Raw genomic sequence first — 15,641 nt, 5'->3', positions numbered from 1 at the left:
AAATTTTAGTACCTGAGACATTTATCATGATTTGATATCTGTAGTGCACCTTCATGCGGGGCTGACTCATTTTGTCCATCTTACAACATTGGAACTTCCTGAGTAAGAAATGTGATTTTGATAGTTGGGTGATGTCTTAGTTTGAATCTACATTGAAACTATATTTTAGTTGAGATAATTGATTTGCATTGCCTATATTGCAATAGTTTGAAATGTGAACTCCATTTATTAGACAGTATTTTGCCTATATTTCATTTTGTGAATTTATAAAAAGTTTTGATATTAGATAACGGAACATGAAAACAGGAAGCACTAAAAGAGACTGACTATATAGCTATTATTTAAGAGCATAATTCTTAATAAAAAATATACAAATCAAAACAAGAAAGAAAAATCCCTGCCCTCCAAAAGGTCCAAATCCTGAGCCTAAACATTTCCTCCCATCTCACGGTTTATATTTTGATTTATCAAGGCAGAAGACATCTTTCCTCCAGAAAAGAAAATGAGACAATTCAATGTTGTCAGTGTAGAGCTGGTTGTGTTTCTTACTGTCAGACAGGGTTACAGGGAAAAGGAGCATCCACGTGGACACTTGGGCCACTTTTGAACACCTTGGATAAGTCTTTACCAACACCTGCTTCTACTTGGAAAGTAGCTAGGTTTTCTGTTTTTATATTTGTGGGTTTTTTTTTTTTTTTGTCTTTAATTCATGTTGCAATCTGTAGTTCTGTGGATGTTGCAGTTTGTATGTTTTCTGGTTTCTCAGGATGTGGTTGAGGTTACAGATACTTGTGGTTTCTAGTGTTCAGCTGACTGAAACAGTGTTGGACTCCCATCCTCCTATTTTGCACCTCCAGCTGTCTCCACCTCCTCCGCCCCCTGCTTCCCTCAAGCAGGAGCACAGGTCTTTGTTCCTATTCTGTCCATCCCATGTGAGTCCCTCGTGCGGGTGCTGAGGTTAAATGGCTCATCTGGAATTTACAGAGGGTGTGCTTTGCTAGTTCTCACAAGAGGATAATGTGATTTATGGTGCTTTAAAAATACGGTGATTTCTTTGCTTTTTTTTTATTTTAAAATATTATGGGTTACAATGTTTTTGGTTACACAGATCATTTCTGGTATGCTGGAGTCAGGGCTGTAAGTGTGCCTGTCACCCAGATAGTGTTCGCTGTACCCGTTAGGGGGGTTTTCACCTGTCCCCTCCTTCTATTTTCCCCCTGATTGATTTCCATTGAGTTTTACTTCCCTCTGGGCTTGTGTGCTCATTGGTTAGTTTCAATTTAACAGCGAGTACATATGTTGTTCATTTTTCCATTCTCGAAATACTTCACTTAGGATAATGGTCTCCAGTTCCATCCAAATTTTTGTAAAAGGCTTCAGTACATCCTTTCCTATGGCTGAATAGTATTCCGTAGTCTAAATATACCACATTTTGTTAATCCACTCATGAATTGGCAAGCACTTGAGTTGACTCCATATCTTTGAATTGCGAACTGTGAAGGTGAATTTTGGAAAATAAATATTGTTTGTGTCAGAGATGAGGAGAGGGAAGCAGGGCAAGTTATAGATTAAATAGGGGGATCAAGGAGAGTCTCACTGAGAAGGTAGGATTTGAGCAGAGATTTGAGGAAGGTGGACGGTGAGCCCTGCAGAGCATCTGAGAGAGAGTCTTCCACACTGACGGAGCAGCTAGAAGAAGCCTGAGGTGGGGCTGCATCTGGGAAGTTTAAAGAAGAGCAAGTGGCTTGTGTGCTGGCCTGGTGGTAATCAGGGAGGGTAGGAGTCTCAAGACGAGTAGGAGAAAGTGGATGGAGCAGGACAGATCCTATTTCTAAGTCATTATAAGGACTTGAGGGAAGCAGGGAAGCCTCAGAAGGTGACATGATTTGCTTCAGTGTTTTTAAAAGACCAGTCCTTCAGGTGAAGCCATCAAGACCAATTCTACCTCTATTTCAGTAATCCAGGAAAAGGTGAAGGTGGCCCCACTTGGGTGATAAGAGTGGAGGAGGTGACAAGTGGTAGAAATCGATTATATTTTAAAGGTGGAGGCCATGGGCTGCCGAGATTAATAAGGTGCGGGGTGTGAAAGAAAGAAATTAAGAATAGTTCCAAGTTTCTTCCACTGAGCAGCTAGAAGGATGAATTGTCATCGGGTACAGGAGTTTCTGGAAGATGAGCTCTGTGGGGGGTATGTCAAGTGACAGATGTCTCCTAGAGATCTCAGAGGAAATGTCAGAGAGGACCTCCATTCAAGGCAGGAATTCCAAGAGAGGCCACCAGTGACCCCCCTGCCTCAGCCCAGGCTGAAGCCTTCTATTCTGTGCTACTTTCATTATTACACTAATTATAACAAGGTAATAAATGCTGTAATTCACTTTATTAGACTGATAATAATCACAGGAAAAAAATTTTCTCATTAGATTCCATCTCCAACACTTCTGGCATGTGGTAGTAAGGTTGCCGTCTCACAGACCTGAAAGGTGAGGCGTGAGCTGAAGACGGGCGCTGGCGATTTGCACGTTAAATCTCTTCCTAACAGGAGAGTGAATATTGGATTTGAGTGACATTCAGTCTATTGGGCATATTTGCATATGGTGATTAGGTGAAATGCAGTCAGTGATACTGCTCATTATGGGGATACTGCTTTCCATTTTCTCTGGCATTTGAAAGCCAAAAAAATAAAACACCATGACTCTAGTAATAGATTAGTCCTTGTGAAAATCTCACAAACAAAGAAGCCCATCTGTGTGCCCAGAGCACCCAGCACAGGCAGGGCTCAGTCCTGTTAAAGCGCTCGGGGCACTAAACTGAAATTTCAGGCCTTTCTCACCCTCAGACCTTGTGTGAGGCCTGAGCCCTGCTCATTGCTTCCTTACACAGGGCAGGTGCACCACAGTTCTCTGCTAAATGAACAAATGAAAGTAGCTGGGTCTCTAGTTTAAAAGTGGGGGTACTGAGTTTAGATTTAAGAGATCTAAGACAAAAGTCTGAGGAGGGTCTGTATTTAGGCAGTCGTTCTCTTTATTTCTTCTCTGAGCCCTTAAATTTTTCTCTACTTTAAACAATACAGTAGAAAGATGACTTTGTTCTTATCTCTTGAGTCACTGCTCTTCTTCTGACCCTTTGGAATGACGATACCAGAATCCTGTTTTCTGAGACAGGGGGCTCAGTGCTGGTACACTCCTGCTGAGCACTTTATAATTTCATTTAACCCTCACAGGCCAAGAGGAGGCTGTTTCTATTAGGTTAGTTTTACAGAAAACTGAGGAGACCCCTCCAATCTTTAGTGTACATTTGTACGAACACTGCGGAAGGTGCTTCTTTTAGTATGTAGACCCAGCCCTCAAAGGGGTGCATGGCTTGGTGAGCAGAAACTCAGCTGATGTCACGTTCTGTTGTCCCTGAGAGAGGGATTATTTGGAGCCTGAGGCTCTGAAAGTTTAAATTATTTGCCCCGTTTCACAGCCCGGTAAATAATAAAACTGAGAATTGAATCCAAATCTTCTCCCCTTTACACTGAACACTCAAATGATCTTCCATTTCTAACCAGATTCTAAATCGATTTATATAGGACAGGGGTTAGCAGACTATCTCTATAGAAGGCCACGTAGTAAATATGTACTTCCAGCTTTAGGAGTCTCTGTCACAACCTCTGCACTCGACCACTGCAGTACAGAAGGAGCTAGGATGTTAAGTAGAAATTGCTGTGTGCAGTAGAACCACGTATGCTGAAGGTGGAATTTCATATAATATGTTCTTTTAATTTTTTTTTTCAGCCATGTAATACTTTCCAAAACCATTCTTAGCCTTCAGGGTTCTAACAAAATAGATGGGTTAGATTTGGCCCTTGGGCCATGGTTTGCTAATTCCTGATACAGAATATTCAAAAAGAGCCCAGTAAATGAAATCATCTATTCCATGACTATTTTTTTCCCTAAGTCTAAACACATGGAAAAAAATTTGGTCTGCTCTGTGTCTGTTTTTCCCTAATGTAGTTGTTGTGATTCATTATTTTCTAGATCAGATTATAACAATAACAGTTCGCACAGTTTTGAAACTCTTGAGTGATTCCTCTTTCCCCTAGTTATTTCTCAACTACAGCTAGAATTTTAGTTATACTTGGCAGAAGCAGGTTTTTTATTGTAAAACTTGCTTTTTATGAAGTAAAACACATTAGATGTGATGAAGTTCAAAAGCTTACTGAGTCTAAAATGATTAGAAAATATGTTCCTTCCATCCTAACGTCAAGCTCAAGGTTAACTTTCACATTAACACTTACAAGTGTTTTTGCTTCATGGCCTTGACTGACACCTGAGTGTTGTCTCAGCCTGGACTTCTCAGTTAATTTTCACACCAAGTCTTTGTAGACATCTGAAGATGCTATACTTGTTGAGAGCTATTGTTGGGAAGAATTGAAGCAATAAAGAACCAATCTGAAGGTCATCTAGCAAATGGCATTAATCCAACAAATGGCCAGGTCTCTCTGTAATAAATGATAGCCTTTTAGAAATTTGTGCGGATTTCTTTTCTTCATCCTCTTCAGATGTCACTCAGTCCCCTCAAACTCTAAGCTCTGATGCTCTTTCTCTTATTCTTTCAGGAAACCACTAATTCTGCCTCCCCCGCCAAACCTCCCTGGCCTTTTTAAAATATCCTCCAGAAGGTCCTCTGAGACCCAGACTCAGCCCCACTTTTACATGTGTCTCTTGTACGCTCCTTCCATGCTCCTCACACTTGTGATTACTTGTTTAAGGCTTGTCTCTCTAACTTATGGGCTTTGCCCATGAAGATTCATCCGACATTGAAATGTTGGTACCTGTGGAACTGCCTGGTGTGTGATGGGTGCTCAGCAAATGATTTTTTGATCAATAAAAGATAGTTTTAACTTCCAATCATACATACTTACTTATTCCAGTTAGTTCAAGAAAAATGACACTCGAGTGTTAGATATTTATTAGGTGTTTTATTTATTTATTTATTTTGAGCTGAGGTCTGTTTGAGGAGAGGCGCCTTGTTTCTGCCCATGATACAGATCTACGGGTTGTCATATCCTGCTTCAACCTCTTCATCTAACTCGGAAGTCTGGAGTTTGCAATGTGGTATCTCATCACAGGACTAAAGGCTATGTGTCTGACCTTTCCTTTATTTGTTTATATAGTTTTGTGAACAATGAAATTATTATTATTTTTTATGACTGATGTCTTCCTTGCCCTAATGGCTCTGGCAGTCAAAATGAAGATAATGGGAAAGCCGGAATTTATATCTGGTTAACTGAGCTAACGTCTGGGACTGGTATATTCATGAGCTGTTTCTCATCCATGTATGCCAAGATCAGGCTGCATTCTTTGCTTTGTCTGACCTTTTTTTCCCATCATGCTTGCTTAACTATGAAAAAGATTAGATCTACTGGTCGTTAGAAAATTTGTATTTTAGTTTTAGTTTTTTGAGACAAGTCTGCCATCGGTTGAGAAAATAATATTGTCATAATAAATGTATATTTGCATCTGGAGATGCACAGTGTAGTGTCAGTGCTAGTAACAGAGGCATTTTTGAGGGGAAAATCAAGGCTAACAGCCTATCAGGACTAGCCCATCCACTTTATATCCCGTCAGCGTGATCTTCTGATTTTCCTGTTCTTGGCACATGCGTAGTAGGAACAAACGAACAACTAAATTTTTAGCAGATTCATGGCCTCTAGCTGCATGTCCTTATTTCTGAACACAGAGTGTGAATTCTAAGAAAAGGGGAAACCAAATGTTCATAGGACCCTTTTGAAAGTTGTACAGCACAGCCAAATGGTGAGCCGTTTCCACGAGTGCTGTGGCCGGATCCCCATGTAGGAAAGGTCTGGTGGGGAAGAGGGTGCTCATTCTATATATGGACAGTCACAGATTGGGAGTTTCTTACGTAAACCCTTAGTTTTGAAGGTGAGATCAAGAATTTATACATTTGACAGCATTTCTCTATGATACCACAGTTTTCCATGTGTTTCTATGACATTCCTTGCCTGTTATACTCCTATTTGCTTAGATTTTAGAGCTTGATGTAACTAAGCCTATTGAGAGTGTCGTGATTTGTTACTAAATATTTAGAATTCTGTGTAGAAAGATGCACTTTGGGTATTTTCCTAAGTAGCCCGGAGTATGCTTTGACTTGTTTTCTTTGGCATTAAAAGCAGAGCACTTAGATAATTTGCCTAGAAGTTTCTATTAAGTATCCCTATTCCTTCTTTTATTCTTCCCTGAATTCTTTTCCTTAAAAAACAAAACAAAACAGAAAACAAAACATTATTACTGGGGATCCTAGAGAGCAGGGTCTTGACAGAGACACCTTGTTCCCTTGGAAACTATCTGTGTACTAAAAGTTCAGTAAGTCCTCTTGTTGGTGTCGGTGTCTCTGGCAGTCTTATGTCTCTGGTGTTCATTCTCTGAGAAAATAGCTTTTAAATGCCAGGCATGGAGTGTATGGTGGTAAGTTGGTTTGGACTTAGCCTGAGACTTCATAGAGATCACAATAAATCATGGCAGAAAATAGAAATTAAACAAAACAATCACAAAACTCATTAATTAATTATATTGTGCAAAATGATGAAGATTAAAGTAAAGAAAATTGGGAGTTATATAATCTAGAGAAGGTTTTCTAGCCAGAGGATTTGAGGAAGTGAAAGAACACCGATGTGGTTCTTGTTTGGGTCATACTTGAACTTCAGTGACATTATGATACGTGAAAGCGTGACACTGCATTCCTACCTTGATGTGTATATAAAAGTAGAAATACTTTGGTATGTTTTATATTCATCTGTTCATTTAGATATACAAAATAAATAATGTTTCATCCTCAAAAAGTCTAGGGGAATTCTGCCTAAATTCTGCCTAGGGGTAATGATGCATAGAACACAAAATGTAGGTGCCAATGTCATACCAAGGAGTGATTTTTCCTATTTTACCTTCAGACATGTTGGAAAATGATCTGCCACACTTTAGAAGATTTTTATATTTATTATCGCCTGCCTTAATATAACATATGCTAAGTAGAATAAAGGAATTTATGGAATTTAGATAATTTAAAGGACCATATCTTGGTTGATATTAATGTTTTCTGAATTAATTTCTGTCGTTCCCTTAAAAGAAAATACATTTGCAGTTCGATGGTAAGCTTCACTTACTACGTGTTTTTGTCTTTTGCCTACTTCAGTCTAACGGGATAGCGGCCATTATCGTGATTCTGGTGTTACTGCTTCTCTTGGGCATCGGTTTGATGTGGTGGTTTTGGCCCCTTTGCTGCAAAGTGGTGAGTAAGAAGGATTTGCAACTCTATTCTCTTTTTTAAAATTGGTAAGACATCAAGTAAGGCCCTAAATATGAATGACTGCCACATTGCTCAAAAATAGTAAAGTGTCAGTTACCAAATTGAATTTTAATTGTTTCTACCACTGTAGTAAATTCTAGAAAACATGCATATCAATACATTTGTTAAAAAAAACTTCATCTAAAATGTGCTTTAAAATCAGATTTCTGAGATAAAGCAGAGAGAAAGCTGAGGGAGGTAGTGGGGATAAAAGATGTTTTCATTCACGTGTAAGAGAAATTCAAGGAAATTGATTGATATATTCTGTTGGATTCATTGAGAGAAGTTGATAATCTGTTGTGTTTTTTAAAAGCTCTTATTGAATCTTTTATGTCCTCTTCAAAGGATCTAGTATTTTAGGACCTTTTTGTATGCTTCTGAAAACTATTTTAGAAATAAGTCACGTGCAATTGTTAGGGTAACGACAGGTGGTTTTAGTTTGTGTCATTTTTCATGTTGTATGAAGTCTGTGAAAGAATGTGGGTGTGTATTATTAATTCTCTATTGCTGCTGTAACAAATTGCCATACACTCGATGGCTTAAAGCAATAGAAATTCATTATCCAATAGTTGTGCAATCACAGCTCTGACTTAAGTGTTACTGGGCTTACGTGGGCTGAAAGGTGTTGGCCGGATTTACTCCTTTCTTTCCCTTTTCCAGCTCCTAGAGGGCACCCACATTCCTTTCTCCATCTTGAGAGCCAGAAATGTTACATCTCTTTGACCGTTCTTCTGTAGTCACATCTCTCCCTGACTCTGGACCCAGTTTGGAAAGGTCCTCCAGTTTTAAGGACCCATGTGATTATATTGGACCCACCTGGATAATCCAGGATGATCTCCCATCTCAAGGTCCCTTACCTCAATCATATTTGCAGAATCCCTTTTGTCACATAGATAATGTATTTGCGGAACCAGGGAATTAAGTTATAAACCTTTTTTGGGGGGGACATTATTCCTTTACCAAAGGGTAGCATATTGAGTAATACATTTCAGCACCTCCCAAGTAATTCAGTTGAGATTGTTCAGGTTTCATAGAAAAGATGATCCTGAGGATGCTCTCTTAAAAAGCATGTTTACTGCTCATTTTGGGAGTAGTCCTATTTTTAATAATCACATTATACAGAACTTTATCTTCTGTAGATTATGGTATTGTTTGGCTAGACCCCCTTTTTCCACTCTCAACCTCGCTGACCTCAGCTTCTTTGTAATCTCAGGCAGTGTATTGTATTGCCCCTGAATCTATTATTAATTGTACTTCAGTTTGTTTTCCAAGAGGTGACTTTGCAATTCTTTATCTCAGAGCAGTTGGCCCATGGAGGAGGCATAGAATTAACTCAGACAACAGCAGAGACAAGAAGCATCCTGTCTCCTGGCTGAACTAATCAGTTTCCTGCCATAGCAATTTATGATCAAACCATTTCCTGTTGTAATCTTTATTATCTTAGATACGGCTATTTTAAAGGGGCTAGCATTCTCGAGTCTCAAATTAAAAAGCAAAAAGGTGCCCTAATGCAATCTGTGCTCCTTGGTTTTTTAATTTAAACTTCTCAGTGGTGAGTTTCCTTCCTTCATCACTTTGAAATTTCGTTTACTATTGACCAGAAGGATCAAAAATGTCAAAGCGTATTATTTTTTAAAAGACATACGCAAAAACTGAAATGGGCTTCTTTGAGAGGTTGCTAGATGGTCTCAAATATGGATTTTGACCAGCATTTTGGATAGTAAAGATGGGATCCAATCAACAGATGGTGAGATTAGCTCCATTCCAACCCTGGGACTCTACAGCTCTCAAATCATGGAATTATCTTTCTATAAGGCATAGAGGGGGGGCCCTTTAATGGTGTGATATCAAGATGTCAGAAAGGTTGCCTATCTTCAGAAACATCCTGAATGCTTATTAATTTCTTAAACTTACTAATAGGACCATTTTTATTTCATACTTAGAAATACAGATTAAAAGGCACATAGAGCTGAGCGTAAATTTACCTTTATATTTATGTGTAACTGAATCGTAACAAAAGTTTTGCAAAGTAGGTTTTAAATCTGGGCGTAGGTAGCGGCAAAATTCTGGATTCAGCCCTTGGCAAATACGGATTATCTAGTAGGTGTCAGTGCTGTGTTAGGAAGTGGGGATACAAAAATGCCTATGATATGATGTGGAAATTCACATTTTACTATGAAAACACAGAAATGTGGGCATGTAAAAGCAGGGTCATGAATGCCCCAGTGGCAACATGTGTGATGGACACTAGGAACCTATAGGAGGAAAGATTTGCTAGAGACTAAAGGGAACATTCTGGAAAACTGAGTGGATGATCCCAAAGTGAGTTTTGAAGGGTGAGTAGGATGCTGGCAGTTGATGACGGCCATCCCAGATGAAGTGCACGTGTGTGCATGTGGCGTAGGCGTTACTCTGGCCTGCTTTGGGCAGTGTGAGGTTGAGACCTACTTTGCCAGGGAAGGGAATGGGGAAAGATGGTTTAGGTTTCAGCATGAACCCCATTAGGGAGGGCCTCCTACACCCTGTGGGAAGTCTGAACTCATTGCAGGGACGGTGGGAGGCCCCTGGAGGGGTCTGGTCAATCTAATCGTGTAGAAGACACTTTGCCTGCCCCACAGTAGCGTTGCCGTCTGTTCCTGGGGGGATTATTTAAGACCGCATCCGACTGAGTTCCATCAACAATTGAAAAGGGAAGGCAGTGACAGACAGTGCAGAGGACTTCTAATAAACTGGAGATAGTCAGACTCTTAAGCTGGCAGCTGAGTGGGCTAGAGAAAAAATGAAGAGATGATGTGAAAAGAAGGGGGAAACGGGACCATAAGCTTGTGAAAAGGCTCTTGAGGATTCCAGAGGGTGTGGTGAGTACAGCTGCAGGGTCACAGCTGCAGGGTGTTTTACTTTATTTGGCTCCTTTACAAAGCTGAAATTAGAATGTGGCCAGTTAAATAATTCTTAGCAGTATTGAGTTATTAGGGATGAATTTAACCTTCACTGTCTATCATTGCCAATAATATAACTTTTTAATGGAAAATGAAATGCATCTATTTCAGCTTGGTGTTATACAAATTTCTTCTTGCTTGAATGTGTTTTAAGAACTAGTGACAAATATTTAAATCTAATCTTCCCAGTGAAACATGACTAAACAGCTTAAAATGTCTTTTCCCAGGCCCATTTAGATCATGTCAGCTGTCCACCTCTGGGGGCATGATATCTCAGGAGCTCTTACCAAGACAGAAAGATGGAGAGAAAAGCCCTGAACAGGGGCCTCAATATCTGTCACATAGTCTTCATTCAGTCATTTTAGATTTATTAAGTGTTGAAATGTGAAACCTTAAATCATGCTTTATGAAATGATTGAGTCTTTCATTGTTCAGAGATTAAAATTTCAGAAATTATCTAATCAATGCCTCAGTGATGACAATGTAACTTATATTTTAGACAGTGATCCTCATTTTTTTTTCCTGCTCCAAATAACAAGAGAAACTCTGAGAACAGTGGCTGTCAGGATTCAATATTGGTGATTCTCCCTGGAAGGAAGGTGCTGGGTAGAGTGAAACTTCTCCAGGGATCAGTGTAGTTTGGAAAATCCCCCAGGGGTGAACTGAATAAAGCTCTAGGTTTTAATCCCTGAAACCCATGAATGTCACCAGATAGAGTAATAGGAGCTTTGTGGATGTGATTAAATTAAAGATGTTGAGATAGGAAATCATCCGGGATGATCCAGGTGGGTCTTCAACACAATGCTAGTCTTAAAAGAGGAAAAGAGGAAGATTAGACTATGGAAGAGGGGAAGACAGGGTGACCATTGAGGCAGAGGTCGGAGTGATACAGCCACAAGCCAAGGAATGCTGGTGGCTGCCAGAAGCTGGAAAAGACAAGAAACATGTTCATCCTGGAGCCTGTAGAAGGAACCACCTTTGCTAACATGTGATTTTTAACCTTGTGGGACTCATTTCAGATGCTTGACCTTCAAAAGTATTAAAAAAGGTTTCTGTTGTTTTAAGCCACTAAATATATGATAATTTGTTATAGCATCCATCAAAAACTGCCGTATGTCCTGAGTAGTTCTGATATTCCCCCCAGAATTGGGAATCACTGTTTAAGTCTGTTTATCTTGGGAGTTCTTTACAAAACAGAAAAGAAAACAACAGCAAAAATTCCTCATATTTTCATAGAATACAAGAAGTTGTAAGATAGGAGATAATTAAATATGAGTTCTTTAAATATTCTTTAAAATGTTTGCAGTGACCAAGTCTATTAAAACGAATATGCATTCTTTAAAATTAGAGTAACCCTTATGTAGGTATGTATTAGATCGTCTACTAGCCTCCTGTTAGCATTGAGTATATTGGATACTTGCTTTTCCATTCTTGTGATCCTTTACTAAGAATGTGTTCCAACTCCATCCAGGTTAATACAAAAGATGTAAAGTCTCCATCTTTTTTTATGGCTCAATTCAATTCAAGATGAGGGGAGGGAAAGGAGGGAGAGGGGGAGGGGGTAAGACGGGTGAGCTTCCACTTAATGGGCACCATATGGGATTATATGGTGCACCTCCTGGGGTGGGATGCAGCTACAACAGGGACTACAACTAACAAATGCAAACATTGTAACTTAATTTTTTGTACCCTCAAATTAACCTGAAATAAGAAAAAGTTTAAAAATAAAATTAAATTGAACTCTCTTAAAAAAAAGTTAGAATAACCCATTTGTTTTGTTTTGGGTAAAGTTAGTATCCATAGTGCTTTATGTACTGAGTAGAATTTACTTATTCTCCTGAAATGATAAGGAATTCCAAAGAATTTTTGTAAGAAACAGCTTTATGCTTTTCAGAATATCCAGGGAATATGTTATCAGAATCATTTTGCAATGAGATCTGTGGAGTGCTTTCTCAGGGTGATGTTATTTGCTATAAGGAGCCTATACAGTGTCATTCATATTCAGATACTGGACTATCACATTCACTGAGAGCCAGAAATTGACCTTTTTACTCTGCAGTGAAAAGCAGAGAATTTGAACAGTTAAGTAATTACTTTGTGAAACGAGGACATGTGCTTGATTAGCAGTACCAGTTTGTAAAGTCTCCGTCTTTTTTAGTGGCTGTATAGTATTCCATGGTATACATGTACCACAGCTGCTTAATCCATTCCTGGATTGGTGGGCATTTAGGTTGTTTCCACAATTTGGCAATCATAAATTGAGCTGCAATAAATAGTCTAGTGCAAATGTCCTTATGATAAAATGATTTTTTTCTTCTGGGTAAATGCCCAGTAATGGGATTGCAGAATCAAATGGGAGATCTAGTTTGAGGGTTCTCCATACTTCCTTCCAAAAAGGTTGTATTAGTTTGCAGTACCACCAGCAATATAAAAGTGTTCTCCTCTCACCACATCCATGCTGGCATCTGCAGTTTTGAGCCTTTGTGATGTGGGCAATTCTTATTGGGGTTAGGTGATATCTCAGGGTGCTCTTGATTTGCATTTCTCGGATGATGAACATTTCTTCATGTTTATCAGCCATTTGTCTGCCTTCTTTAGAGAAGGTTCTATTCATCTCACTTGACCATTGATATATGGGATTGTTGGTTCCTTTTTTGTTGCTTAATTTGAGTTCCTGTTAATTCTAGTTATCAAGCTTTTGTCCAATTTGTAATATGCAAATGTCTTTTTCCATTCTGAAGGTTGTCTATTTGCTTTGGTTGTTGTCTCCTTAGCTGTACAGAAGCTTTTCAGTTTAATTAAGTCCCATTTGTTTATTTTTGTTGTTGTTGCAATTGCCACAAAGTCTTCTTCATAAAGTCCTTCTCCAGGCTGATATCTTCCAGCATTTTCCTATGCTTTCTTTGAGGATTTTTATTGATTCATGCCTTAAATTTAGGTCTTTTATCCATCTCGAATCAATTTTTGTGAGTGTAGAAAGGTGCAGGTCCAGTTTCGGTCTTTTACATGTGGATATCCAGTGCTCCCAGCACCATTTATTAAATAGGGATTCTTTCCCCCAGTGTATGTTCTTGTTTGGTTTATCAAAGATTAGGTGTTAGTTTCATCTCCTGGTTTTCTATTTAGTTTCATATGTCTATGTCTTTATTTTTGTTCCAATACCATGCTGCTTTGATCAGTATGGCCTTGTAGTACAGCTGAAAGTCTGGTAGGCTGATGCCCCTGCCTTTGTTTTTATTATTATGAATTGTCTTAGCTATACAGGTTTTTTTCTGGTTCCATACAAAATGAAGAACTATTTTTTCCTAGTCTTGAAATTATGATGCTGGTATTTTAATAGAGATGGCATTGCATCTGTAGATTGCTTTGGGAAATATAGACATTTTAACAATGTTGATTCTTCCCAGCCATGAGCATGGTATGTTCTTCCATTTGTTAATATCTTCTGCTATTTCTTTTCTAAGGGTTTCTTTCGTTAGGTATATTCCTTGGTATTTCATTTTCTTTGAGGCTACTGTGAAGGGAATTGTGTGTTTTATTAGTTTTTGATCTTGGCTGTTATTGGCATATACAAAAACTATTGATTTGTGGACATTGATTTTATGTCCTGAGACATTACTGTATTTTTGATCACTTCCAGGAGTCTTGGGGTTGAGTCTTTGGAGTTCTCTAAGTATAAGATCACTTTGTCGGCAAAGAGGGAGAGTTTAACTTCCTTTTCCCCCATTTGGTTGCCCTTTATTACTTTCTCTTGCCTGATTATATAAGCAGTATCAGTTTGGCAGTTCTGGTAGTGCTGGAAAAATTTCCCCCTCTCTCCACCTCCATGCCAGCCTATGCAGCTTTGGAACTTTGTGATATGGGCTAATGTCCCTGGGGTTAGGTAGCTATCACAAGGTGGTTTTGGTTTGCAGTTCTCTGATGATTAGGGACGATGAGTATTTTTTCATGTGTTTATTGGTCATTCATCCATCTTCTTCAGAGAAAATATTTCTTTCCTTATAGACTAATAATTTCAGGAAGGCAGGTGCTGGGTGTGTTTGACCCATCATTGTAAACCTGAGGTGTTGCACAGTAAATACTTGTTACTGAATAGTTGATATTCTTTTCTTCTTGACCTATTCCAATTCTTAAAATTGAGAAACTTGATAGCTCTTTAAGTAGAAATTAATTCCAAAATAGGATACTTTCTTGCTAGTTATAATAAATTTTTTTTGTCAACTGGAGAAGTATCATGCTTGAGGGAATTTATGCTGTAGTCATCACTCCGTATGATTTTCATCGACTTCATTTAAAATTTTTTCTTAATATACAGTAGGAAATTTGGCCTTTGTAATTTTACATAATGAGAAATAAGATACAACTACTAAGAATTTCTTAGTTGTAATAAAACTCTGAAGTAGAACCAATTTAACTTCTGTCTAGATATTACCCCCAGAGGTTTCTAATCTGAAGATTGTGAATTTGCATAGATAAAAACATACATCTTTACTTTTACTTCTAACTGAAATTTATTGTTTCTATCATTGATTAATATAGGTCCCTGTGCACAGAAGTGTTATCAGTTCTGAAGACTTTGCCATCAGCAGTTATCACAGATATCCTACGGCATGTTTATAGTTGTTCAGATATGTTTGAAATGTCTTTTACATGGACCAGTACTTCAAAATTATGATAGTTACTAGACTGATTAGAAGTTCTTATTATTTAATGAATTAATAAGGAAATGTATATATTTCTAAGTCATTTTTTTTTTTTACAAATTTGACAATTATATTTCAATATAATTCGGGTCCCTTAGATTCTCTATTATTTTAATTTAGCATAATTACTATGGGAAGTGGTCCATAAGTTCACCAGACTGCCAAAAAGGGGCACAGAATAAAAAAGGTTAAGGAAGAAAAATAACCTGCCATGAAATATCTGGTCACCCAAGATGCATTGAACGTGAGACTATTTTATAATTTTAAATTGGTTCATTTTAAGGAGTATTTTCAATGATAAAAGAAAGAGATGATGGAATTTGAAATATTGCAAATAGTGTCCTCTCTGCATTTATAGGGACAGTGGAAATCTAAACCAAGGATGTGTGGACAACTTCATTTCGCAATACTCATAATAAAAGAGCCTTCTGGGTGGCACCCGTGGCTCAGTGGGCAGGCTCCATATACTGAGGGTGGCGGGTTCAAACCCGGCCCTGGCCAAGGCCAAACTGCAACAAAAAAATAGCCGGGCATGAGGCTGAAGCAAGAGAATCACCTAAGCCCAGGAGTGGGAGGTTGCCATGAGCTGTGACGCCACAGTACTCTAAAAAAAAAAAAGAGGCTCCATATAAAGTCGAATTTTTAGGCAGTA

The 15,641-nt window shown here is 38.5% G+C and overlaps 1 protein-coding gene across 1 annotated transcript in view; it reads left to right on the top strand.

The window, feature by feature from the left end:
- ANTXR2 (ANTXR cell adhesion molecule 2) overlaps positions 1-15,641 on the top strand; it is a 155,395-nt gene that overhangs the window by 53,593 nt on the left and 86,161 nt on the right. Inside the window, exon 12 of the mRNA XM_053592020.1 lies at positions 7,195-7,290. Coding sequence (XP_053447995.1) covers positions 7,195-7,290 — 96 coding nt within the window. The remainder of the gene's footprint in view (positions 1-7,194; positions 7,291-15,641) is intronic.

Source organism: Nycticebus coucang, chromosome 1, assembly GCF_027406575.1.
Source record: "Nycticebus coucang isolate mNycCou1 chromosome 1, mNycCou1.pri, whole genome shotgun sequence".
NCBI lineage: Eukaryota > Metazoa > Chordata > Mammalia > Primates > Lorisidae > Nycticebus > Nycticebus coucang.
This window is presented reverse-complemented; position numbering and strand designations above follow the sequence as displayed.